The sequence below is a fragment of the Eptatretus burgeri genome, chromosome 5, assembly GCF_056783735.1.
Source record: "Eptatretus burgeri isolate ZD-2024b chromosome 5, Ebu_testis_v1, whole genome shotgun sequence".
Classification (NCBI taxonomy): domain Eukaryota; kingdom Metazoa; phylum Chordata; class Myxini; order Myxiniformes; family Myxinidae; genus Eptatretus; species Eptatretus burgeri.
In genome coordinates, this window is record NC_140965.1 from 2,871,731 (window position 1) to 2,896,919 (window position 25,189).

Sequence of the window (25,189 nt, forward strand, 5' to 3'; positions counted from 1 at the left end):
TGTTTTAATGATGGGTGTGTACAATATTCACCAATGATAAAAAATTTTTTTAAAGCTTTCTTGTTCAGAAATCTTACACGTAAATATTGTTACGGATCTGGGAACCATAAGCATTCAAATATACAGATGTCCCAAGAGTCAGTTATTCCGTTAAGTACATGTGAGACAGAATCCCTCCTTTTGTCTCGTGGGAGAATCAAAGGTGTGCGTTGCGGCGGTTTAGGTAGGTTATATCTTCAAACCACATATCTTCCAACGCCACATCCATTGGACCATCCAGCCTGCTACTGAGCCAGCGCTTCGCTCGCCCAACCCGAAACCCCGCCCAGGAAGGGCATGCCATGGAACCCTGTCCAATCAAGGCGGACAGTGGCGTGTGCTTCACGGAGCTCCGCCCGTACCGTACCGTACTCTTTTGTTCCCTTTCTTGGGTATTTAAGACAGGGGCGCGTCTGACGAAAGAGGAGAAGTGCGAGAGCTGTGTGGCGCTGTTGTGGATCATGGGGTGTGGCGCTGCCGGTACCTGTGCGGGAGGACGAAAGTCCGAGTCTTCGGGTCCTTGGTGCTTCCAGTCTTGCTCTATGGATGTGAGATTTGGACTCTGACCAAGGATTTGAAATCGAGACTTAATTCCTTTGGTACCAGGTCTCTTCAGAGAACCCTTGGCTATCGCTGGTTGGACTCTGTGTCCAACGAGCGGTTGCTGAGAGAGACTCAAATGAGACTTGTTACCTGCATAGTCCGTGAGCATCAGCTGTGGCTGTATGGACATGTGGCTCGTTTTCCTGACGCTGATCCTGCTCACCAGATTCTCTCAGCGAGGGAGTCTCGTGAGTGGAGGAGGCCAATTGGCCGACCACGTGCTTCGTGGTTGCAACAGGTTGATCAGCATCTTAAGCAGATGGGGATGGGCCAGGCATCTGCCTGGGGGATGGCCAGACGGAGGTCCCTGGAGTACCGGTGGAAAGTGGACGCAGCGAAGCGCTGCTCCTGCACATGCTCCCATACCTGACCTAACCTGACCTGACCTGACCTGGTAATTATATAGAAATACTCCAATGGGGTTGATTAAATCTGATAAATGCATGAATTAACTTTTCACTCCAATCTCCCCCTCTCCCACCAACTCATCTACCAATCAATCGATTATATCTACCATTTGCTTGACTTACCGTCGGTGGTTTTGAAGCAGTTTGTTGGCCAGGTGTCATGCTGGGCAGTTTGCCATTCCTCTTCCAGTCGCAATTAGGGCAGGAATTTGTTATTCATGATGCCGGTGATAACTCGCCGACTCTTCGAGAAATTTGCCATTGTCATTGTTTCAAGGCATTAACGTGATGTAACAGTGATTTGAATGTTTTTGGGTTTTTTTGAGAATTGTATGTTGTGTCATTTACAATTTTTGTTGTTTGGCTAGGTACCTTCCAAGTTTCGCTACCCATTCTACCATGACATGTGTTGGTATGTGCTGGAACGTTACATTCATTGCATCACCGGCACCTCCTACCTATCCCTCCACTACCAGCATGACAATGTAATGCTCGGTGAGTCTGGAACATGTCCAGGGAAGCTAATGTGATATTGGGCCATTGGGGACCATCCCAGCTATGATCATTTGATTGGGAAACTAATCAGTGTGAAGCCTCGTGGCAGACAGGTGCAGTCCCTTGAATCAACAGCATTGATCGATGGATACTAACCCCGTGGCAAGCAAGAAGGAGCTGATGTTTCGGGTGTTAACCCTTCATCAGGGCAAAAGAGGTCTTGGACTGAAGCTTTTTTGCAACGACGAGGGTTAATGGCCAAAATGCCAGGTGCTGCTTGCTTCCAAAGGCAGTTAGCTTACTTTGTTCAACATTCTTTTGATTCCATTAATTAGTTGTTATCTGCGTGTTGAATGTAAGCCCACTTGATTATTTATTTAATATTTGGTCCTGCTTTCATCCATTCGTTTTACTCATTTTTTTTCAACATTAACCCGACACTTCCAAAACATGACAAATTCAAGTTTTGATCCCACAACCTAAAATATTTATGGGAATGGGAATGTAGCTTTGTTGGTAGTGTGCTTGTTGTTGAACGGCCTTGGATTCATTCGATAGCCCAATGGCATTACACTCGACAATAAACTGCCATTCGGCTGCAGTGCCAGCAGGAGGCACTGCATCTCTTCTTTTGGATGCAGGTGCAAATCAGGTTGTCCTTTCTGCTTTGCATTAGCCTTCCTATATAATGAAGCCCACGTGCACTTCATGAGAGTACTTGGATATGGATATGACACAAGTATGTTGGGTCAAATTGCCTTCTTGTATTCTCGACACGTGTCGTGTTGGTACGTCATTACTCACCACAGAAATTGCTTCCGTCCCTGTGTTGTGTCGGAATACAAATGTAATTGCCTCCGCCACCGAGTGCGTGACAAGGAATAATTGATTCAATTTCTGTGAAGATCCGGATCCGAATACGATAATTATTTCCATTTTAAAAATTGATTCGTCATCGTTGAGAGATGGGGCCAAAAACGATGTTTAGCACGATATCTCAAAACTTTATCGGGCCAGATATGTTCTCGTGGATCAGGCATTACAGGGCTGAGGTGTGCGCTCTACCGAGTGCTCTTCTTGTTTTGAAATGAAATCATATTTTGCATAACTCTTCTGATTTTTAAAAATTATTATTATGTTTTGAAACTCTTTAACTTGTACTTGTGGACTAACTTGATGCTCGATACAAACTGGTCATTGCACTTTTGTGATTGCATTCGTAAAGGTTTAAATCCATGCCATTGTGTTTCGATTAAAGACCGGTAGGTTTTTATCGTCTTTAGATTAAAGAGCGGTCGAGTCTGAGAATGCACAATGATGTCATTGAGGAGAGAGCGACAAATCATGTACCTGGTGTCTACTTAATCTAATGCTAACACATCTTGTCTTTTTTGTATTACCCCAGACACTCAACCTGAATCTCAGAGCCCTTTCCATCCCCTTAGCCCACCTGTGGTAACGGAAACCTCCAGCAGCCAGCCGCCTTCGGTCAAACAAGAGGTGGCAAGGAGTAAAGAGGGTGAAGAGCAAACGGAAGCAGCAAAAGAAAGGGTTGGAGAAGAATCTGAAGAAGTAGATTCCAGTGATGAAGAAGCTGAGGTTGACGATGAGGAGGAAGAACATGATTATGAAAAAGAAGGATATGACAAAACAGAACGGGGCAAAGAAAAAGAGGAAGAGCACAAAAAACAAGAAGAAGAGACATGTCACCCGACAGTTGAAACCAACGTATCTGAAGTGTCCGATATGGATATTGCAGTGGATTTGAAGCAAGAAACTGTATGTTCGCCCAGTAATGGTCCTTGTCCCATGGATGTCGAGGCTCCGGTGACAATGCCTTGGATCAACATAACAAAGTTAGAGTTTGAGGGCCTTGAAGCACTGGTGGAAACCTTAAGTGATATGGGACAAGCAAGCCCCCCAAAGGGTATAATAGACAGAGAGGAGCTCCTACGAGCTGCCAGGGCTGTCCTGAGTGCTCATAAGGAGGATGATCAAGATCTGGCAGTGACCGGACAACCAATCGTGACTTGGCCACGGGCTGGAACAAAGGTAAAGAATGCGAGTGGTGGTAATAAGGTTTGCAGAATCAGGGCTTCCTCCGGGATTTATTTTTTATGTGGAGAGAAAATGTTCGCTAAACTGAACAATGTACAGTCGAGCCATTTTTTTTTTTCCCCCTTGTAGCCAATGTATTATTTCTCCTTAATTTATCACTTCTGGCTGAGCATTTAAACGAAGCAAAATTTATTTGATGAAACCATTTCTCAATTGCTTGTTCCCGCTGCCAACGAAGGTGGAAGGAGTTTTAATGTTTTCATTCCTCTGTCTGTTTGTTACTTGCAAAATCGAAGATTTCTCAAGTATATTGATTTGTCGATTTTGTTATTCTGTCTGTCTGTTTGTTTGTCTGTCTGTCTATTGCCTCCAGGTCACAATTCCAAACCGATCGTCATGAAACCTCGCCAAGTTGTAGAAGTAGTCTCGACTGAGAAGCCGATTGACTTTTGAGGTCTAATTTCTAAAATCCTCAATTTTCATCCGATTGACTTGAAATCTGAAGAGGAGTTGCATATTTGGTCATTGAATTCAACCAGCAATTTTTTTTTGAGGTGAAATTTGTTTTCTGAAATTTACAAGTATCGTGCTCTGCACGACGTCGTCTTCTTGTTTGTTTGTGTGCACGATATCTCAAAAAGTTGCAGACGGATTTGGATGAAATTTGGTGGACTGGTTGGGTCTGTGACAAGGTCGAAGTGATTAGATTTTGGTGAAGATCCGAATCCAGAAACTTAACGTTTTTAAAGTGATTCTTCACGATTGAGAGATAGGGCCAAAAACGCTATATAGCACAATATCTCAAAAAGTTGTGGACATATTCAGACAAAAATTGGTAGACACGTTGGGTGTGTGACGAGGAAGAAATGATTCATTTTTGGTGAAGATCCGGATCTGCCAATTTTGAGTGATTCTTCACCATTGAGAGATTGGGCCAAAAACGATATATTGTTGTAGGGCCGGGCCTCGGCGGTGAGCACGACCACTAGGGGGAGCAGTAGAGTCGGCTCCACCGAACACCCGGAATTTAGGTCGTACCTTTCAGATAAATCCGAAAGGTCACGGGTCCCTAATCGGACCGAAGATCGCCAATAGGTCGACCACGTGGGGTAGGGTCAATTGCCAATTTCAATATACCTAAATACCCACGTCATCAAACTACCGGGAAAATTCACCCTCGGCAGGATCTGTGCGATCCGGGCCATTAACGAGCTGGATCCGAGTTGTACCCCAAGCGGAGAGTATCAGAACCCTGCCAGCCAATTGCACGATTACGGCAACAATGAGGCCTCCTAATTCCCGTTCGCAGCATGGCAAACCAATGATAGAAAGGACAAGGACGAGCTGGGACATTCAACAAGAGGGGATTTATTTACAATGGGGGGAAGGGAAGCGCACAAAGAGCAGAGTTATCCGAATAAGAAATGTAATGTACAATGAGCAAAATAAAGCACTTACACAATTCTACTTGAAGACAAGCCCACACACAGACAGACACGCACCCCCCCAAAAGAAATGATGGCCGTGGCCTTCATTGATACCCCCAGCTCGGAGGGAAGGTGAGCTGAAGGTAAGGATGCTAGCTTGGACCTTCCCGCCTCGTGCGGCCCTTGACGATCCGGCTCGGCGGGACTCGAATCCGCAACTTGATGCCGCTGCAAGCACCAGGTACGGAGGGCAGCTTTGGGCTCCAGCACGCTCCTCCGGCATGCGACGAAACGGCGAGCGCGAGCAGAGGAGACAGGCAAGCGATTCTCGTCCTGACAGACTCGCAGGCAGGCGATCCTCTCGTGGGACAGGCTCAAGGGAGGCAGACCAGACCTCCTCACGCACACCTGCTGTTCTCTTCACCCCCCCCCCCCGACACAACTCGCCTCCGGATTGGCCAGTGGGTTGTCAGGCAACTCGGGGCGGCCTCCCGATTGGCTGGGGCGTGCGTGTGGTGCTCGCCCTCCGCTCATTGGCTGGAGGAAACGCTCTCTGCCCCTCCTCAGAGCGGAGCTTCAACCCGAGATGACGAAAGCTCCGCCCACGTCCCCAGCCAAAAACACGTGCGTAATGGCGACTGGTCGAGTGTGGGAAGGTGGCGTTGTTGTTGTCGTTGTTGTTGGTGGTGTAAAAATCCTAACTATAAAATAATTCGCAGCGCACGTACAATTAATCACCCATTAAACATAGGACGTCATTTGACCCTACCTAGAAACACATACTTACCGATATAACTGATCTATAGGACCTGGCTGTTGTGTGCTCATGGCTGCCAGATTCGTAACACTATAGCATGATATTTCAAAAATGCATTGGGCCCAATATGTTCTTATGGATCAGGCATTGCGTGGTGGAGGTGTGCGCTCTACTAAGTGCCCTTTTTGCTGATTATATGGCAAGCAGGATAGCCATTTTCAATGGGTTCCTTTTATAATCTAACATGATTTGCAACGTAAACAATATATCCAGTCAAGACTGCACATGACATAAAAGTGCCCCCCTTCCCCGGCTCCAAATAAATATTCCCGTCTGTGACATGTCCATGGATATAATTGCACGCATCTCTTGGGAAAATGCTTTCCGAGATTACTATGCACACACACACAAACACAGGTAAACCTCCTTATCAGGCATTGCCTTCTTCCTGTGGATCAAATCAGCATTATTGCAGAGGTAATCTGTAACTGAGAAGAACTACATTGGTTGGCCATTCATTGTGGTTTCTTCTTCCTCCACAAGTTTTGGGTAGAGGCTTTCTCCTTCCACGTTTGTCGAATATCCAATCAAAGCGTAAGGTGTAGCTTTCGTAAAACAAAACTTCAATCGCACTGATGGCAAACACAACCGAATGATAAACAGTCTATCAACAAGCCTCGCAACATTTGGCAATGGTCACAGCATTGAGGTCGCGTTTAACATCTGTGATGGATAGTTTATTTGTGAAATGGATGCGTTCTTTGGACAAGGTGAGCATGGGTGCTTCGTAAGTCTGTATATTCTGATTGTTTTGCCAACCGACCTCTTCTCCTGGTTAGAGAGAGTTTGGCATCACTCTCCCCTGGGTAGACAGGTGCTGAACAAAGAAGTCTTATGTGTGTTCTTTGATGGTGCAAATCTCGTAAGTAGGATGGTCACAGTCCGGGGCATCGTGACTGGCAAACTCAGATGGGACATTTTCAGACCCAGAAATGTGTTGAACGGAGGCTTGATAATGGCTAATGGTGGCCAAAAGGGTTGATACGAGTGGACCAGCACAAAATTCACCCCGACACAACTTCTCGAGTGCATGCACACAAGTTTTGCTGTCGGTGAAAATGCAGGCTTTGTGTTTGGACTGCATGATAGAGCAGAGGGGCCGAAGTTTTTACTGCAAGGCTTAAACTTCACATGGTAACCATGTGACTTGCCATCCACATACTTTTGCATTGAAGAATCCTGCAAGAAGTTTGTCACCACGTGGAACGTAAAGGGTGCGATTGATGCCAGGTTTCTCCATGGCACTGTCAGTTATGATTCAAAGTTGAACATCAGGACATGGAAGTGCAATAGTGCAGTTGGTGGAGAGAGCATTTGGAGCTGAACTAAAGGCGCTGTAGAAGTCTTCAGACAATTCATTCTTCTCTTGGGATCGAGGACCTGCCAAAAGATCCTCAAGTGGAGGAATGAGAGTAGCAAATGTGGGAATTACATGAGTTAAAAACTTTGTATACTCTTTTAAAGGACCGCAAACCGCTGACTTTTGGTTCCAGTGGAGAACATATGGACAGGTTCACAATGTGGTGAAGATTGGCTTGATGGAGCTTTGATGCCGCATCCCACCCAAAAATGATGGATCACAGTCTATTCCCTCCACGATAGAGGTCATCTGCAAGTTTGGTGGCTGTGCCATCCGCTAGTAAACCAACGAGTATGCAACACATGAGCTCTTCCACAGCAGTTTCTGAACTTGGCACCTCTACAGTATTTCATTTCTTCTCGGGGCATTGGGATCTGGTAGAAGCCTCTGGTGAGATGCATCATGATTATATGTAGCCATTGTGTGATTTGTCGCAATATTGAGTCATTGTGAGGCACAAGGGGAAGGTTGAGGCTGGCTGTCACGACTTACAAATGCAATGACTCACCTGAAACTTTCACTGCCTTTCTTTACCAGGGACGAACAGTGATGCTTGCATTTTCCGGGTGTGCAGAGACGACCATTTCCTCCAAGTCATCAAACTCTTGTTGACGTTCTATGAGCTTTTTTACATGAGTTTTGGGGAACACAATCTTTGTACTGTGAGGGTTTAAAGGGACCCATGTTAACAACCACCTGAAACAACCAACTAGCTGCAACACCATTATATCAATTAATCGTTGGATGGACGACATATTCTACAAGAGGCTGAAAATTGGCTTTCATGTCTGCAGGAAAGGTATTGTTCAGATCCAAACCTACGCCATTGGAGTGCTTAACGAAAACCTTCGTTGTAGAGCTTGGCGGTAAGGTAGTGTCCATCAGGTTCTGTGAGAGTTCACTGATATGAAGGTCCACAAACATCGATCAAATTTGACAAAAATTACATTTTCTTCTGCCTCTGCAGCTGAACGTCCCTCCACGTTATGTTTTCGGTCGTCTGTCCGGCTGCGCGTGCGTAGCAGATTTTTGTTACCGTGATAACTTGTGAACCGCTGAAGGCATTTTCACCAAACTTGGTACAAGTTTGTACTTTGATGCAAGGATGAACTGATTTAATTTTCGGGTCAATGATGAAACGCCATCTGACCTTCAGCTGAAAGTAGCAGATTTTCATTTTGGCCAAACTTGGTACAACTATGTACTATGATGCCAAGATGATCTGATTCAATTTTGGACTCTAAAGTCATGTGACCATTAGCTGAAAATTATAACATTGAACTTAACTCTCGATAGGAGAATCTGATGTGGATTAATCGTGAGTGGAGGAATGCTATGAACTGCAAGGTGACAGGGTCAAAGGTCGAGGTGAGAACTTTATCTAACGAACCACAAGGTGAGAACTTTATTTAACGAACCATTTAAATTGTCCAAACTCGAGCGAGAAGCATCTCATGTTGACACGGATTAGGGTGGCTGAGTGGGAGGGAGTGGTGTTTGGAATTCTAAAAACGAGAAGATCAAAAGTTAAAGGTCAAGGGTATGTGACTTATATTTCAAAATTATTTTGCAGACCATTCATGTTACTTGACAGAAATGCATTTGATGTTGACTGGTGGATTACTTCAGGGGCGTTGAAGCGTGTTGTGAACTACGAGGTCAAACATCATCATAGGCCTTCTTCACCATATGTTTTTATCGAGTCCATCTCCATCTCTCTCTCCATCTCTCTCCATCTCTCTCCATCTCTCTCCCTCTCTCTTTCTCCCTCTCCCTCTCTTTCTCCCTCTCCCTCCCTCCCTCTCCCTCCCTCCCTCCCTCTCTCCCTCCCTCTCTCCCTCCCTCTCTCCCTCCCTCTCTCCCTCTCTCTCTCCCTCCCTCTCTCCCTCCCCCTCTCCCTCCCCTCTCCCTCCCCTCTCCCTCCCCCTCTCCCTCCCTCTCTCCCTCCCTCTCTCCCTCCCTCTCTCCCTCCCTCTCTCCCTCCCTCTCTCCCTCCCTCTCTCCCCCTCTCCCCCCTCTCCCTCCCTCTCTCCCTCCCTCCCTCTCTCCCTCCCTCTCTCTACCTCCCTCCCTCTCTCCCTCCCTCTCTCCCTTCCTCTCTCTACCTCCCTCTCTCTACCTCCCTCTCTCTAACTCCCTCTCCCTACCTCCCTCTCTCACGAAATCGTCGACTTTACCTCTGACCTTGTCTAATAAAAGCTGTCTCTTGAGAAGGTAGCGACGCAAACCAGAAGTTTCTACGATGATTTTGTACCAAACCATCAAAAATCGAATGTTTGACCTCACTGTGACCTTGACCTTTGAACAATTTTGACCAAAATCTAATCAGCACTAGCCACCACCCTCCTGAATCACGTACTGTAATTTGACATTGGTAGCTTCTTCCGTTCTTGAGTTATAACTTTTTTTGGATGTTTGACCTCACTGTGACCTTGACCTTTGACCGATTTTGACCAAAATCTAATCAGCGCTAGCCACCACCCTCCTGAATCACGTGCTGTAATTTGACATTGGCAGCTTCTTCCGTTCTCAAGTTATCGTGCCAACAAACAAACAAACACACACACAAACAAACACACACACAAACAAACACACACACAAACAAACACACACACACACACACACACACACACACACACACACACACACACACACACACACACACACAAACACACAAACAGATGAGGGAAGTCATCAATATACTTACGAAATCTTAAGATTTCGGAAGTAATAAATACGATGTCTTATTCTTATAATGCTTCATCTTCCTCTCTCACACGTGGTACTCTTTACTGTATCATAATGCACTCCCCTTCTACTATTTAAACAGACTGCTCTCATTTCGACCTCTCCTTCATACCTTGCCTAAAAAATCCAACTATTACAGCGCTTCTCTCCTTTCTCTGAATTCGTCTTTATTGCATCCCTCAAGAAATGTGTTTAATCGCATCTCTGACCTAAAACTTAAAAAAACCCAGTTTGCTATGAATGTTCGCTTTCCATCAGCCATTCTTTTTTTCAATTTCAGTGCCAACTCACCCCTCACTCTCAAAGCAACAATCACACTCTTCCCCCTCCAACCCTCCCTCTCACCTCTCTAATAACTCCTCCCTAACCTTTCCCCCACCATTCACCCCTCACTCATCCTTCTCAAAGTTGCCACCCCCCTCTCATTCACAAAGCTGCTGCCTTCCACTGCCCTCTCACCTCCATCTCTTCACTTCACCTCCTCAAATCCTCAACTGGCTTCTTCCCCCTCTCTTGTCCCCCCCTCTCCCCCAGCAGCACAGAGCCTTTTCTCCTCCTCATCCAGCCCCCTTCCCTAGCTATTCTGCAATTGCCAACACTCTTTCAACAACACTCCTTACCGCCCCCCCCCTCATCCATTGTCCTACCCTCCGCCTCCCCTCCCACCCCCTGCTCCCTAAGCCTCCTCCCCTCCCTCTACATTAACTGTGTGGACCTCAAATATCCAGGGCCTTCGCTCAAACCTTTCAGATATTTCCATACAGGTTGCCACTGACAAACCAGACATAATCTGCCTTACAGAAACTTTCCTCCCTCAAGACGTGTCTGACTCCCAAGTATCTCTCCCTGGTTACTCCCTCCTCCGGTATGACAGACCTGAGCCTCGTCCTGGTGGATGAGTTGCTCTTTTCATCAAAGACTCTATTCCTCACTCTCCATGCACTGCTCTCACTCCCCCACACCCCCAGGAATACCTCTGGCTACGGCTTCCCCTCCACTCCCACCTCATGTTTATATGTGTACTGTACCGTCCACCAAACAGTGATGACTCCATCGACACCTCACTATCCGAAAACATGGACCAACTTCTATCTTCTCATCCAAACTCTCTCTTCCTTGTATGTGGCGACTTCAATTGTCATCATGCCAGTTGGCTCGGTGTGGGTACCTCTCTCATCTGTCATGGCACTTCAGCAAAAGCTTTCTGCGACTCATTGGGACTGACTCAATCGGTCAACTTCCCGACCCGGATCTCAACCAATCGTACTCCATCTCTTCTGGATCTGATTTTGACAAATTTCCCTGATAATATCTGCTGCTCTTCCTTTGCTCCAATCGGTTCTTCTGACCACGGTCAAAGTGGACATCTCTCTGTCTGTTATCAGAGAACCACCTCACCGCCGTCGAGTCTGGCATTTCACTCAAGCCGACTGGCAGGGTCTCCAAGCAGCCATCAAACTTATAGACTGGTCTCCTATCTCGACTTTCTCAAACATCAACTCATCCTGGGAATTCTTTCAGAGAAACTTGCTCTCCCTTATGCACAGATTTATCCCCTCTCGTCTTCAGTTGTCCCACCCTTCCTCCCGCCCTTGGTTTACTGAAGCTTGTGGCGAGGCAGTTGTCCTGAAACAACTTGCCTTTGCCTCATGGAAAGCAAACCCAACTGAGGGCAATCTCAGTTCTTTCCACAAAGCTCGGAACAAGTGTGTATCTACCCTGAGGAGAGCCAGAAAACAACATCTTTCTCATCTCAAGTCTGAACTCTCAAACCTCTCTCCCTCCTCAAAATCCTGGTGGCGTTTAATCAAATCTGTTTCTGGTGTATGTTCCCCCTCCATCCCCTCCCTTACCTCAAATGGCCGCACTGCTGATACCGCATGTGAAAAAGCTGAATGCCTAAACTCGGTGTTTGCAGCTAAATCTTGTGTCCTAAACACATCACTTTCTCTACCCACCTTGCCCAGTCGCACCGAACTGTCCCTGGACTCTGTGTTCTTTTCTCCTGACAAGGTGGAGAGCTTGCTTTCAAACCTCGACTCAGATTCTGCAACCGGTCCAGACGGCATCAGCCCACGTGTCCTCAAAGCCTGCTCTTCTGCTCTTGCTCACCCTCTCTCTGTTCTATTCACCCTCTCATTTGCTCAAGGTCATCTGCAAACATCACTGACCTGCATAAAAAGGTGCAAAAACAGATCCGTGCAACTACAGACCAATCAGCCTTCTCCCAATCATCAGCAAGGTTATGGGATCCATCATCGCTTCAGACATGAAATCCTTCCTCTTCTCCAATGGCTTGATTTCCAATCATCAATTTGGTTTCAGACCAGGTCACTCTACCCTGGATATACTGCTTCTGCTCTCCCATCAATGGATGGAGGTCCTCAATGCCAGACAGGAAATCCAAGCCTATCCCTGGACATACCACGTGCTTTTGACACAGTCTGGCACCCTGCCCTACTCACCAAACTCTCTTCCCATGGTATCCAAGGCCATCTCCACTCATGGCTCGCAGACTTCCTCTCCTGTCGCAGTCAACGTGTGGCCCTAAATGGAGTTCTTTCATCCCCTCTTCCTGTCCAGGCTGGAGTTCCTCAAGGTAGCGTTCTGGGCCCTGTTCTTTTTCTGGTTTTCATCAAAGATCTCTCCGACTCTCTGGAAAATCCTCTATATCTCTTTGCTGATGACTCCACCCTCTGCCATACCATCTGTCATCCCTCAGACCGGCAAGCAGCAGCTTCTTCGCTCACTGCAGATCTGGATAAAATCACAAACTGGTCCAACACGTGGAACATGTCTTTCAATCCAGACAAATCTCACACTCTCACTATGTCTCTTCAAAAGGACCGTTTGGAAAAGCCCCCCATCCACTTTCTCAACAATCCTCTGGAAGAAGTCTTTTCTTTCAAGCTTCTGGGCCTCACTATCTGCCATGACCTTTCCTGGGAAAGTCACATTTCCAACCTCGCCTCCAAAGCCAGTCGCCGACTGGGAATCCTCCGTCGTGCTAAGTCCTTCCTCGGCCCTCTTGAGCTCCTGACCACTTACAAAGCTTTTGTCCGTCGCCTGATGGAGTACTGCTCTCCCTTCTGGGCTGGTTGTCCTGCCTCCCACCTTTCTCGGCTTCACGCTGTCGAAACCAGGGCATTTAAGATCATTGGCATCTCCCGTAATGAAGCTGAGTCTTTGGGCCTCTCACTCAATCACCGCAGGTTGGTCGGTGGTCTTTCTGTCTTCTACCGTCTCCTCTCCAGCCTTGCCCCCCCCTGCTCTCTCTGTGATTTGTCCCCACCACATTTCCACAGGGCGCTCAAGGTCCGCCAACAACCCCTTTCTGGTAAAACTACCAAAATCACGAATCACTGCTCACCTTCACTCTTTCATTCCTCTTTTTTCCCGCCTTTGGAATAAACTCCCTCACTCTAGTCTTTCCCATTCTTCCCTCCAGGCTTTCAAAACAGCTGTTCACCACAACCTCTTATCTTCCCCCATCTAAATCCTCGATCTTTTCTCTCCCCGATAATCCACCCAAGCCCACTTCCTTCGATTCCCCTGCTTTCCTTCCTGAAAGTCCCTGTCATGTCCATCTTCTCTTCCCCATCCCATCCCTCTCCCTTCCACAGATCTCCTAATGTGTCTGTTCCCCACTGTTTTTCTCTCCCACTCCCGCCCCTCTTGTCTCATGCCCCCTCGCTGTGTGTGCGTTGTGTGTTAGCTCTCATTCGAGCCTCGACAAGGTATACAAAAAAAAAATAATAATAATCTCGTCGGTATCTTGGAAGTTGTTTGCGGGGAGATCAGATGAAAATCAGAAAATTGAAACAAAACATTCTCGGTTCTGAGGGAATGATTGACTGCAGGGACAACATGGGTGTTGAAAAGAACCTGAAATTTCTGTCAATTCCCACCCTTCTTTGTTTCAGGTCAGAGGACCTGGTCGCCCTCGGAACAAGTCTCCTTCGGGCCAGCGAGGAGGGACGGGTAGTATGTCCAAAGGGAATGGAGGAGCAGGCATCAGCGGCGGCAACGGTTCAGGCAGTGGCGTGGGTGGTTCAAGACGCAGACGAACGAGGTGCAGGCGATGTGAGGCTTGCAGGAGGACCGAGTGTGGCTCGTGCCACTTCTGCAGAGACATGAAGAAGTTTGGTGGTCCAGGGAGGATGAAGCAGTCTTGTCTCATGAGACAGTGCATTGCGGTGAGTTTTTCGGCCACGTGTATGGTTCATACCTGGCTTTCCTTTGCTACCCACCTGCCCAACTTTATTTGGTCTCTTTGTCACCCTGTCTATCCATTTAAAAACGGTCAATTTTGTACATGGGCACCATCTTCCCCTCCCCCCCCGCCCCCCCATTACACTTGTCCCAGCATGAAGCCCAGAGCATCTCAGGCATCCATAAAAAAAACAAATTTCAGTGTCACAAAGGGAAACAAATTCCACCCAATGGTGACCCTCATAAATCTCTTCCATGTTCCTCAAGTAGACCTGCTTGCAATCGATGACACCTCAAAGCAAATAAACAAGTCTAGCTGACTCAAGGTGTGCCCCTGCGCAGCCCATACTTCCACACACGGCACTGTGCCGGGAGTGCGGCGAGGTGGGGCGCGAGGATGGAGCCGTCGGACCCGAAGAGCGCTTCCGGTTGAGTCTCATGGAGTGTTCCATCTGTAATGAGATTGTACACCCAGCATGCCTGCCGGTAAAATGTGGGATTATGGAGGTGATTCTTAATGTTGCGACTTCGAGGTGTTTTTTGTTTGTTATTGTTTGTTTTGTTTTTTTTCTTTACAATTTCTGGCTGGTGGGTTGTTGATTTTTTTTTTTTTTTTTTGTAGTTATCTGCTTTGTAGGTTTCTTTGCGGTTTCATCCGTGTGATATGTGCAGGTCGAGGCATCCGGGGGTGTCGTTAACGATGAGCTTCCAAACTGCTGGCAATGTCCGAAGTGCAACCAGGAGGGGAAAACTGGCAAGGTATGTGGGGAGTTTGGGTTTCAGAACCTTTCTGTTTACCTGTATTATATTCTACCCACTTCAAGTAAATCTTAACGCATCCTAAAATATGCATATATATATATATATATATATATATATATATATATATATATTGTTGTGGGCGGGGGATTATTGGTGGCGAGAACGACCGTTAGGTGGGGAAGTTTACGCCATCTCCCACCAGACTCCCCGGAATTTATAGGCCGTCGCTCCGGATAACTCCGAAGCCGGCGGGTCGATTAATCGACCGTGAAACACCAATATCTCGACCGCGTGGCGTACGGTTATTTGTCTAGAGCCAAATTACCTAAGTATCCACACAATCTCGTCTACCGGGGATCCACGCCCTCAGAACGTCTGGCCGAACCGGATCACTCGACCAGCTACGGTAGAGTATCAACTTCCACCTACCAACTCCAGCTCGGATGCAGTCGAGCGGGCCTGCCCAGGACGTTCCGGCTAGGATTAACGGATTATTGGGGATGAAACCCTGTCTAAACTCAGATACGAACCATTCTGGACCAAATAAAGAAAGGACGGAAACGAGCTGGGAACATTTCTAATAATTTATTTCCAGTAAATAAAAGACAAGAGAAGCGAGACTTAAAGCGAATATTCAAGAAGTATTTACAATGATCCAAAACACTTATGCAGTTCTACTTACAAGACGGACCCAACACACTCAGACACACACACACAAATGAGAAGAAAACCCAAGGTTCTTTATTCGACCCTCCAGGTGATGAGTGAGATAAGCTGGGGGTCAGAGTTCGGCTTGTACCTGGTCGTCGGAGGGAGGGCATGCTCCGCGATGTGGCACCTGACAAAGGTCGTTGGTCTGATCCCCAGTCACACGTTGGGTACTCGAGGCTCGTGGCGGAGTTCGGGTGGCGAATAATCGGGGTCCGCGGAGGGGGGTTAGGGTCGCTCTGTCCGTCCTTGTAGAGGGCCAGCAAAAACTCTTCGTAACAGCAACGTCGACCTCCTGTGACCACTCCTCGTAATCGCCCCTAGTAACCACCCCTCGTAACCACCCCTTCGTAACAGCAAAAACCCTTCGCCCACTGAACTCTTCTTGCACTGAACTCTTCTTGCACTGAACTCTCCGCTGAGGATGGTGTCGGTCATTTTATGGACCTCCCTCAGTGGGGAGGGGGCCTTGGTGAAACTGACGTCACTGTTTGCCCTGATTGGACGGGGCTCCCATGGGTCTGCCCTTTTTGGGCCGGGTTTCATCCATGCTAGGAAAACCCCGCCGCCCACTCTACGTGTGCCCATACTCGTCAAAAAGAAGGTACAAAGTTTGTGGAAGCCGAGAAGGAACTGCCAGAGATTCTGCCTCGGACAGCGAGTCGCCGGTTAGGCGAGTGAAGCGCTTGTTCAGTGGTGTTGTCGGTTTGTTTGATGGTTTGTTGGATGGTCGGATTTAATAACCTAACTTAAAGAAATCATAACACACGTTTTTGATCCTCCCACTCGACAAAAGGCAAGGGAATCTGACGACACACATACTTAATGGAATAACTGACTTTTGGGACCTGAATGTTGAGTGCTCATGGTTTCCACATCCGCAACAATATATATTTATATATATATATATATATATATATATATATATATATATATATATATATATATATATATATATATATATATATATATATATATATATATATATATATATATATATATATATGGTGGCCCGAAAGTTACTTTACCCCTGATAAATTTCTCGCACTTCCCTCCGTCCCTTCCCCTCTGCCCTCTGCCCTCGCCCGCTATGGTATGCGGAAACACTGACTCAGAAGAATGATGGAGCACATACAGATAAAATGACAAATTAATTATTGTAAGTACTGTACAATAAAACCTGTATATTAAGAGTTCAAGAACAATGAATGCTTCACTGGTCAGGGGTAAAGTGACTTTCAGGCCAACCTGTATATATATGTATATATATATATATATATATATATATATATATATATATATATATATATATATATATATATATATATATATATATTTATTTAATATCAGCTGAGATGCTATTCAAGTTCTTCAATTGTTTTAGCATTCCTTCCACACACTACATAACGACCATCATGTTACCATTCTTCATTGTGTGTTTCTGTATGAGATGCCCACTTCCTCTCACCTTCCATTACTTCATTTCCTGCAGTTGTTAAAAAAAACAAAATACAACAACCAGAAATGTCACGAATGTGCAGACGCCAAGCTCATCTTCAGTTTTTCACCCTTCCTTTTGCATGTGCAGAAAAGAGGACCTGGCTTTAAGTTTGCTTCCAGCTTACCAGGTTCTCTACTTCGGGAACCAAGGGAAATTGACTCACGGCGACAGGTGGAACCTGAGGTTTGTTGGCTAACCCACAAACACCGCTCCATTGTGCGGTAATAACCCGATCAGAAAAAGTTTCCTTGCGTGGTTCTTGTTTTGCTGATCATCATTTTTCGGAAGCGCATTTAAACTGCAAATTTTGGATTTATCCGTTATGGCCATGATGTTTGTACTAAGCCATCATTAACTCTGCTAACCAAAGGCCTTAAAGCAAAAAACATAATGTCTGGTCAACTTATCTGGCAGAGGGGAGGTGTCACTGGAGGGAATGAAACGGGATTGGAGCAGAAGATCGGAGATATTACCCATGTTTCAACATCTGAAATGACAGAAGAGGATTCACCTGCAAAAAAGGTAAATGGTATTTTCCTATCCAATCAATTGTGTGTACAGTTTGTGTGTTTTTCTTTTATTTTCTTATAAAACCCAATCAAAGGAAGAGAAATCCGAAAATTCCTCGATGGAGAAGAAAAATCCACAACTGTATCAATGGAAAAATACTTGATTGCATCATCTCTGCAAACGTTCCGACCTTTTTCCGATACGACACGCATGTTGTTAACAAAAATGGGAGCAGGTTCATTAGATCGTGGTGGGCTTTTTAACACCACAAAGCCCAAAGCCTTTCTCTCACCTTGCTTGCTCCTGAAAAGCCCTGTTGCGATCAGGCTCGGTGGCATAATGGTTCGAGCATCCGCTCCGGGTCTGGGATGTGGACAGTTCTCCGACCGTGGCCGAGTCTTAGGTACTAAATACTTAATGAAAAGAGTTATAAAAATACCAGCAGAGCCGACACGTCACTTCACTGATGGACCAATTCGTTGTCGTATTTGCCAAAACTTTTGGGTGAGAAGGAGAAGGAAAGGAAGACAAATTTACCCATGGATAGAGTGCTTGATCATCAGAAACTTGATCCCGTCTCTCCTCTAGGCGACATTTGCGGGGAGAGATGGAGGTTAAGTGGGGTGGGGAGAGTGGGGGTAGGTAAAGGGTTCGAGCCATAGTGCTTCTCTTTTTAGCCAGTTCATTTTTGCTGATGAGGTTTTGCTAAAGAGCTCTAAACTATGCATCATCTTGGCCATGCCATCAGAGTTTTTGATTCAAACACATATGTCGTCAGCGTAAGCAATGGTCTTTATACTATGGTTTAGACCTCTAACAGTAAAACCAGACAAAGACTTACGGAGAGTGTTTAATGGGAGTTCAAGGGATAGGATGTATATAGCACCTGAAAGTGGACTGCCCTGCCTAACAGCCTCTTTCAATACGAAAATGGGGCACAAGCTCATTTTTGATATTGAGTAGAGCACATATCAGGTCAGGTCAGGTATGGGAGCATGTGCCAGAACAGCGCGTCGCTGCGTCCACTTTCCGCCGGTACTCCAGGGACCTCCGTCTGGCCTTCCCCCAGGCAGATGCCAGGCCCATCCCCATCTCCTTGAGATAATGGTTAACCTGCTGCAACCACGAGGCACGTGGTCGGCCCACTGGCCTCCTCCACTCATGGGACTCCCTCGATGAGAGAATCTGGTGAGCAGGATCAGCGTCAGGAAAACGAGCCACATGTCCATACAGCCGCAACTGACGCTCACGGACTATGCAGGTAACAAATCTCATCCGAGTCTCTCTCAGCAACTGCTCGTTGGACACAAAATCCGACCAGCGATAGCCAAGGATTCTCTGAAGAGACCTGGTACCAAAGGAATTAAGTCTCCGTCTGAGATCCTTGGTCAGAGTCCAAGTCTCGCATCCATAGAGCAAGACTGGAAGTACCAAGGACCTAAAGACTCAGACTTTCGTCCTCCCTCACAGGTACCGGCAGCACCACACCCCATGATCCAGTGAATCCATGACTCCCCAGGCCCGACCCAGACGTCTATTGACCTCTGACTCACAGCCAGCAGAGACATGAATATCACTGCCAAGGTAAGTGAATCTCTCCACGACCTCAACATCCTCACCACAAACAGACACAGACAGGACAGCAGCATCCAAGATGTCACCGAAAGCCTGGATCTTAGTTTTGACCCAAGAAACCCGTAATCCCAGCGGCTCCGACTCCTCATTCAGCACCTCGAGGGCCCCCAAAAGGATATCTAAAGTCTCGGCAAAGATGACTGCATCATCTGCAAAATCAAGGTCTGAGATGTTGACATTCCCAAACGATGCACCGCAGCTCGATCACTCTGACATCCTCCCTAAAATCCAGTCCATACAAGTGCTGAAAAGTGTGGGGGCCAGTACACATCCCTGACGAACTCCAGTAACAACTGGAAATAAGTCAGAGATGGTACCACCACACTTCACAGCACTCTCAGTACCAGAGTAGAGTTCAGACATCAGATCGATCAGTTTTGGTGGCACCCCATGAAGACCAAGAATCCTCCAGAGGACATCCTGATTCACTGAATCGAACGCTTTACAGAGATCAACATAGGCTGCAAGCAGTCCCTGCTGAAACTCTCGTCTGCGTTCGGTGACGACACAAAGAGCAAGGATACGGTCAATCGTTGACCTCTTTGGTGTAAAGCCTGACTGCTCTGGACGCTGGTGCTCAAGCAGATGGTGGCGAACCCTATCAAGAATTATCCGAGCAAAGACCTTGCCCGGCACTGAGAGCAGCGTCACCCCCCGGTAGTTGTTGCAGTCTTCGCGATCACCCTTCCCTTTCCAGAGGAACAACAACGCCCCTCTTCCAATCAGTTGCGATGATGCCTGTGTTCCAGGCAGAGCATAAAACTGCATGCAACGACACGAGTGCAGCATTTCCACCAGCCTTGAGAAGTTCAGCATGGATGCCACAGATCCCTGGAACTTTGCCCCGTTTCAACTGGTTCACTGCAGCCGGTGTTTCCACAAGCGAAGGTGGACCACAGTTGATTAGAGAGTCAGCAACAGGGATTGTAACACCCTTGACGACCAACTCGACAGCTGGGGGATCAGCCTGGTACAACCGCTCAAAGTAACCGGCCCAGCGGGCCTTTACGTCAGACTCCTCTGTCAAGAGCCTACCACTCTCTGCTCTAACTGCAATGCTCCGAGGGATGGGCTTGGATGAACGCAATGCGCGAATTCCCCTGTAATCGGGACGAGAATCACCTGTCCACAGGTGATGCTCTACCCCCTCTCAGATTCCTCGCACATAGGCCTCCTTGTTCACCCTCAGTGCACGTACAGTTTTACGCCTCAGCTCCCTGAACAGCTCAGCTCTGCCATTCAGCCTGGTCCTGCGACTCTGGTCAATGGTATCCAGTGTCCCTTGAGAGACAAAATTCTTCTTTGCCCTGTGGTGAGTTCCAAGACATCCACTGGCAACATCAAGGACGGTGGTCTTGAAGGCACTCCACAACTCTTCAGGACCCCCCAAAGCACCCAGACCCCCCAAGTGTCCACTCAGCCTGTTCGCAAACTCCTCAGCTACTCTCTCATCCCTGAGCTTGCCAACGTCCAGCCTAGGCTGGGGTGGCACCATTCTCCAGGATTGAAGGTGCAGCTTTAGAGTTGCTACAACCAGCCTGTGGTCAGTATTGAGGAACAGCACTCCGGTAGACCCTGCAGTTCTGGATCATCCTCCAACGACCGTCAACGAGGACATGGTCAATCTCCTTTGCCACACCGCCAGCGTTGGAATACCAAGTCCAGCAATGAGCTTGTGGGTGTTGAAACGATGAACCAGCCACCATAAGTCCATGACTTCTTGCAAAGTCAAGGAACTTAGTGCTATTCTGGTTCATAGTTCCTGACCCATGGGGACCAACACACACCTCATAACCATCCCTATCAGTTCCAGTCGATGCATTGAAATCCCCCAAGACTAGAAGTGTATCTCGTCTGGGGCAATGATCAACCACAGACTCGAGCGCGGCGTAGAATGTGTCCTTCAGGGTGAGGTCATTCGCCTCAGTCGGAGCATAAACAGAGACCAGGGAAATGACACCGAAGGAGTGACGAATCCTTAATCTCATAATACACTCGTTGACCGGTGTTACCTCAATTATCATTGGGGTCAGCTTATTGGACACAGCTACAGCAACTCCTTGGGTATGGTAACCATCACAGCGACCAGACCAATAGTAGGTGTAACCATCCACCATTATCTCTCCGCAATCCGGTCTCTGAACCTCAGAGAGAGCTGCAATCCCGATGTCCAAACGCTTGAGCTCAGATGATAACAGAGACAGGTGATCATCCTCTCTTCGGGATAGGACATTCCAGGCACCCACCCAAAGGGACCGCCTCAGGTTAACCCAAGGAGACCGCCGTCTGGTGGACGACACCTCAGCACCACTCCGACACACTCTCCCGCAATCTGACCCAGGGATGTTACCCCGTGGTTTCCCTCCTATCATCAAAGATTGGGGGTCCCGTAGGCTTTGCCCCAATCCCGTCATCCGGTGAGCTGCCCTGCGCAGGGAAGCTGCACAGGAGGTACTCCCACGGAGTGGGTTTTCAGATTTTTTTGCGTTTTTGTGTTTTGCGGAATGAAGGGTTTTACGGTGGCCGGAGTGCAAATCCTGCCACCAATCTCCTCATAAAAGAGTAACCCAACTGCAGGAGGACGACCGCAGACACAGTTGGGCACTAGATATGGATGGCCATTGGCTCACAAGGAACTCCTCCGCCCTTTGACAGGTTTTGTTTTTAATCCTGCTGAGTGTCCATATCCAAACACCCTCCTCACCAGAAAACCTGATGAGGGAGACGGTTTCGTCGCCGACAACCCGACCATGGAACAGGTTAGTACAGGTTTACATGGTACCTGTTGCGGGTCACAGATCTAACCTGACCTGACATGTTAGAGCACATATACAGGAGTCGAATAACATAAAATGTTTACATGATAAAATAAAAGGTCCGAAACCAAATCGTTTGAAGACTTCGGACAGGTATTCATGAGAAACATAATCAAAGGCCTTCTCCTGATCGAGAAAAATTAGGCCAACACTTTCATGAGAAATGTCACAACCATCAATCAAATCACGAATAACAGAAATATTGTCATGGATACTATGACGAGGAACACAATAGGTTTGATCCACGTTTATCATGTCTTTTAGGAAGGGGGAAAAGCGCAAAGCAATAGCTTTGGAAAATCTATTTTAGTCTGTGCACTGTAACGACACCGGCCCCCACTGGGAAATGATCAAAGGATGACCTTTCTTGGGAAGTAAGGGAAGTACTGCCCTTCTGCAGCTCAGTGGGAGTTTGTTCTTTTCGAGGCTTTCCTGGAATACCGAGAGCAGTTTGAGCCCAATTAGGTCCCAGAAAGATTCAAAAAAGTATTTTGGCAATTCGTCAATGTCAGGTAATTTTCCTTTGCCAAGGCTCTCTTTAGCGTGATGGAGAGTTCCTCAAGTGTGAGTGGTTTCTTCAGGCTCTGTCTTTGCTCTGGGGTTAAGGTAGAAATGTCATCAAACTAGAAGGGCACTCAGTAGAGCGCACACCTCCGTCACACAATGCCTGATCCGTGAGAACATATCGGGGCCCAATAAATTTTTGAAATATCATGCTATATATAGTTTTTGGCCCGATCTCTCAATGGTGAAGAATCACTTTAAAAATTAAATAATTCTTGTATCCGGATCAGGATTCGGATCTTCATTTAAATCGAATCAATTCGTCCTTGCCGCACACGCAACGTGTCCACAATTTTTGTCCGTATCCGTCCACAACTTTTTGAGATATCGTGCTGTATATCGTTTTCGGCCCTGTTTCTCAATGGTGAAGAATCATTTAAAAATTCCAGTAGTCGGATCTGGATCCGGATTTTCACCAAATCTAATCAGTTCATCCTTGTATTGTCACACACCGGAACCTGCCCATAAAATTTCATCCGAATCCGTCCACAACTGTTTGAGATATCCTGTACACAGACAAACAGACAGAAAGTGGTGAAAACATAATCTCCTTCACCTTCGGTGGCGGACGTAATAAATGGGAGACACCATTTAAATGAACCTCGGTTGTTTGATAAAGGTTAGAGAAAAATAATTTAACTTCCCTCTTGACTCCTTCAGGGTGAGTGATGACAGAGCTGTCAGGGTGTTTTCGGGTGGTAATTTGAGGGTGAGGAACCTTCGACTCAAAATCAAAGAAAAAACGGGTTGGTGCGTCCAAAAGGTTGAGATGCTGAAACCGCAATGTTGTTCATGTTCCCTGGGTTTGGTTCTCAATTACTGTGTGAAGGAATGCTTTATTTTCGTTCAGCCTCAGTTTTTGTTGGGGGGAAAGGGTGATTTTTTTTTATTTATTTATTTTTTGGTTTGTTTGAATCTGTAGAATTTCCTTTTCTAAAATGGCCTTTGTTATACGTTCCTCTTGTGTTGTTTGGTAACAAAAATTTTGGCAAAAATCTCTAAATTGTGCCTTTGTATTATCCCAGCATAAATGCTGATCTGTAAGCTGATGCTTTTGATTTAATAAAACAGACCATACATCCTTAAACGTGGCCCGAAAAGAGGGGTTTTCTAAAATGGTGACATTTCGTTTCCAGAATAGATGGCGATTCAAAGACATCTGTGGGTGGTAGCTCACAGTAATCAAGTGGTGGTCTGAAAAAACCGGAAGGGGGAAATTCCTATGGGAGGGGAGAGATTGATTTAAGGGTGAATTTACTTCGATCCGGTCGAGCCTAGCTTGGGATACCTGGTTATTTGCAACCTTACAGCAGGTGAATTGATGCGTCATGGGGTTTTGTTGATGCCAGAGGTCATGGAACCTAAAATATCCTCTTCCATTGGCTCGTAATTTAGCCGGTCCGGGATGGGGTTTCCGCGCCGTTACTGTCCAGATTGCGTTGTAGAGTACAATTGAAATCAGCCGCCATTGACGTTTAAACTTCCAAAGATCATTGTTTGAGTTCATCTTTTGCTTTCACAATGAACTTCTTTAGCCTGCTGCACTGAGGTTCAGCGAAGTGGTGCTCGCTCGGCCGGCGGATGATGTTCCTCGCCGTGTCGATAAACCCGTGCAGGTCCGGAAAATGCTCTTTGATATCGATGTGTCTTTACCTGAAGGTGTGGTTAAGGAATTTCAAATTTTGTGTTGTTGATACGTTCGATTCGTTTGTTGTGGGGAAATCCTCAATTTCATAAGATTCCCCTTCAGACATGTCGGAAGCACTATCCGGGAGACTTTCAATGACCGTTTCTTCAGGCTCTGGAGTCACTTGTGGTGTGCAGGTGTCAGCGTGCTCCGTATTAATAGGACCAGGAAGGGGTAGACAAATTGGAGGAACCTCTGGTAGTGCAGGGGGAATGGGAGAATCTGTGACAACTTTGATAATTTGAGGTTCTTTCTCAGTTTTATTAGTGTGCTCAGACACGTTATGTAAAACAGCTGGCACAGACACTGTTGGGGTGGGAAGGTCATCATAACGCAAATTAAGGCATTGTAAAGAAGGGGGGGGCACTCGTGGTACAATGTTATTTTTTTCTTTTATTTTTTTTTCGGTGGAATCTCGATGCAGTTCGACCTCGTTCACATGACTGGGAGATGGAACAGTTTTACTTTTAATGTTTTCTCGAGGTGCAGTATAATTTTCCTCCTTAGCATTTTAGGAGATCTCGGGTGCAGGCAGAGAGAGTCTGCATTCTCATGCACGTGGGATTCGTACTGGTTGCTCGTAATAGTCTGGACAGATCGAAGCATTCCCAATGTTTCTGACTGTAATTTCCGCCTTTTCTTTACGAGGTACAGATGAATCTTGAGGTGTTTTCCTCTTTCTTATTGAGGAAACTAATGTAAAACCACCCCAAACGTTATTGTTATCGGAATTTTTCGATGTTGATGGCACGTCGTCTGAGACAATAACTGCGGTAGGTGGTATAACAGTGTCGGGATGAGCTAGGGACGCAGTGTCAACAAATAAGGCTGTCTTCTCGT

At 46.7% G+C, this 25,189-nt stretch overlaps 1 protein-coding gene across 1 annotated transcript in view; it reads left to right on the top strand.

The window, feature by feature from the left end:
* The window catches only part of LOC147025708 (uncharacterized), a 110,157-nt gene that overhangs the window by 44,409 nt on the left and 40,559 nt on the right, over positions 1–25,189 (top strand). The window contains exons 10-16 of the mRNA XM_085880342.1: positions 1,418–1,544; positions 2,950–3,596; positions 13,878–14,150; positions 14,509–14,652; positions 14,839–14,925; positions 17,225–17,320; positions 17,552–17,659. Of these exons, the coding sequence (XP_085736468.1) occupies positions 1,418–1,544; positions 2,950–3,596; positions 13,878–14,150; positions 14,509–14,652; positions 14,839–14,925; positions 17,225–17,320; positions 17,552–17,659 (1,482 nt within the window). The remainder of the gene's footprint in view (positions 1–1,417; positions 1,545–2,949; positions 3,597–13,877; positions 14,151–14,508; positions 14,653–14,838; positions 14,926–17,224; positions 17,321–17,551; positions 17,660–25,189) is intronic.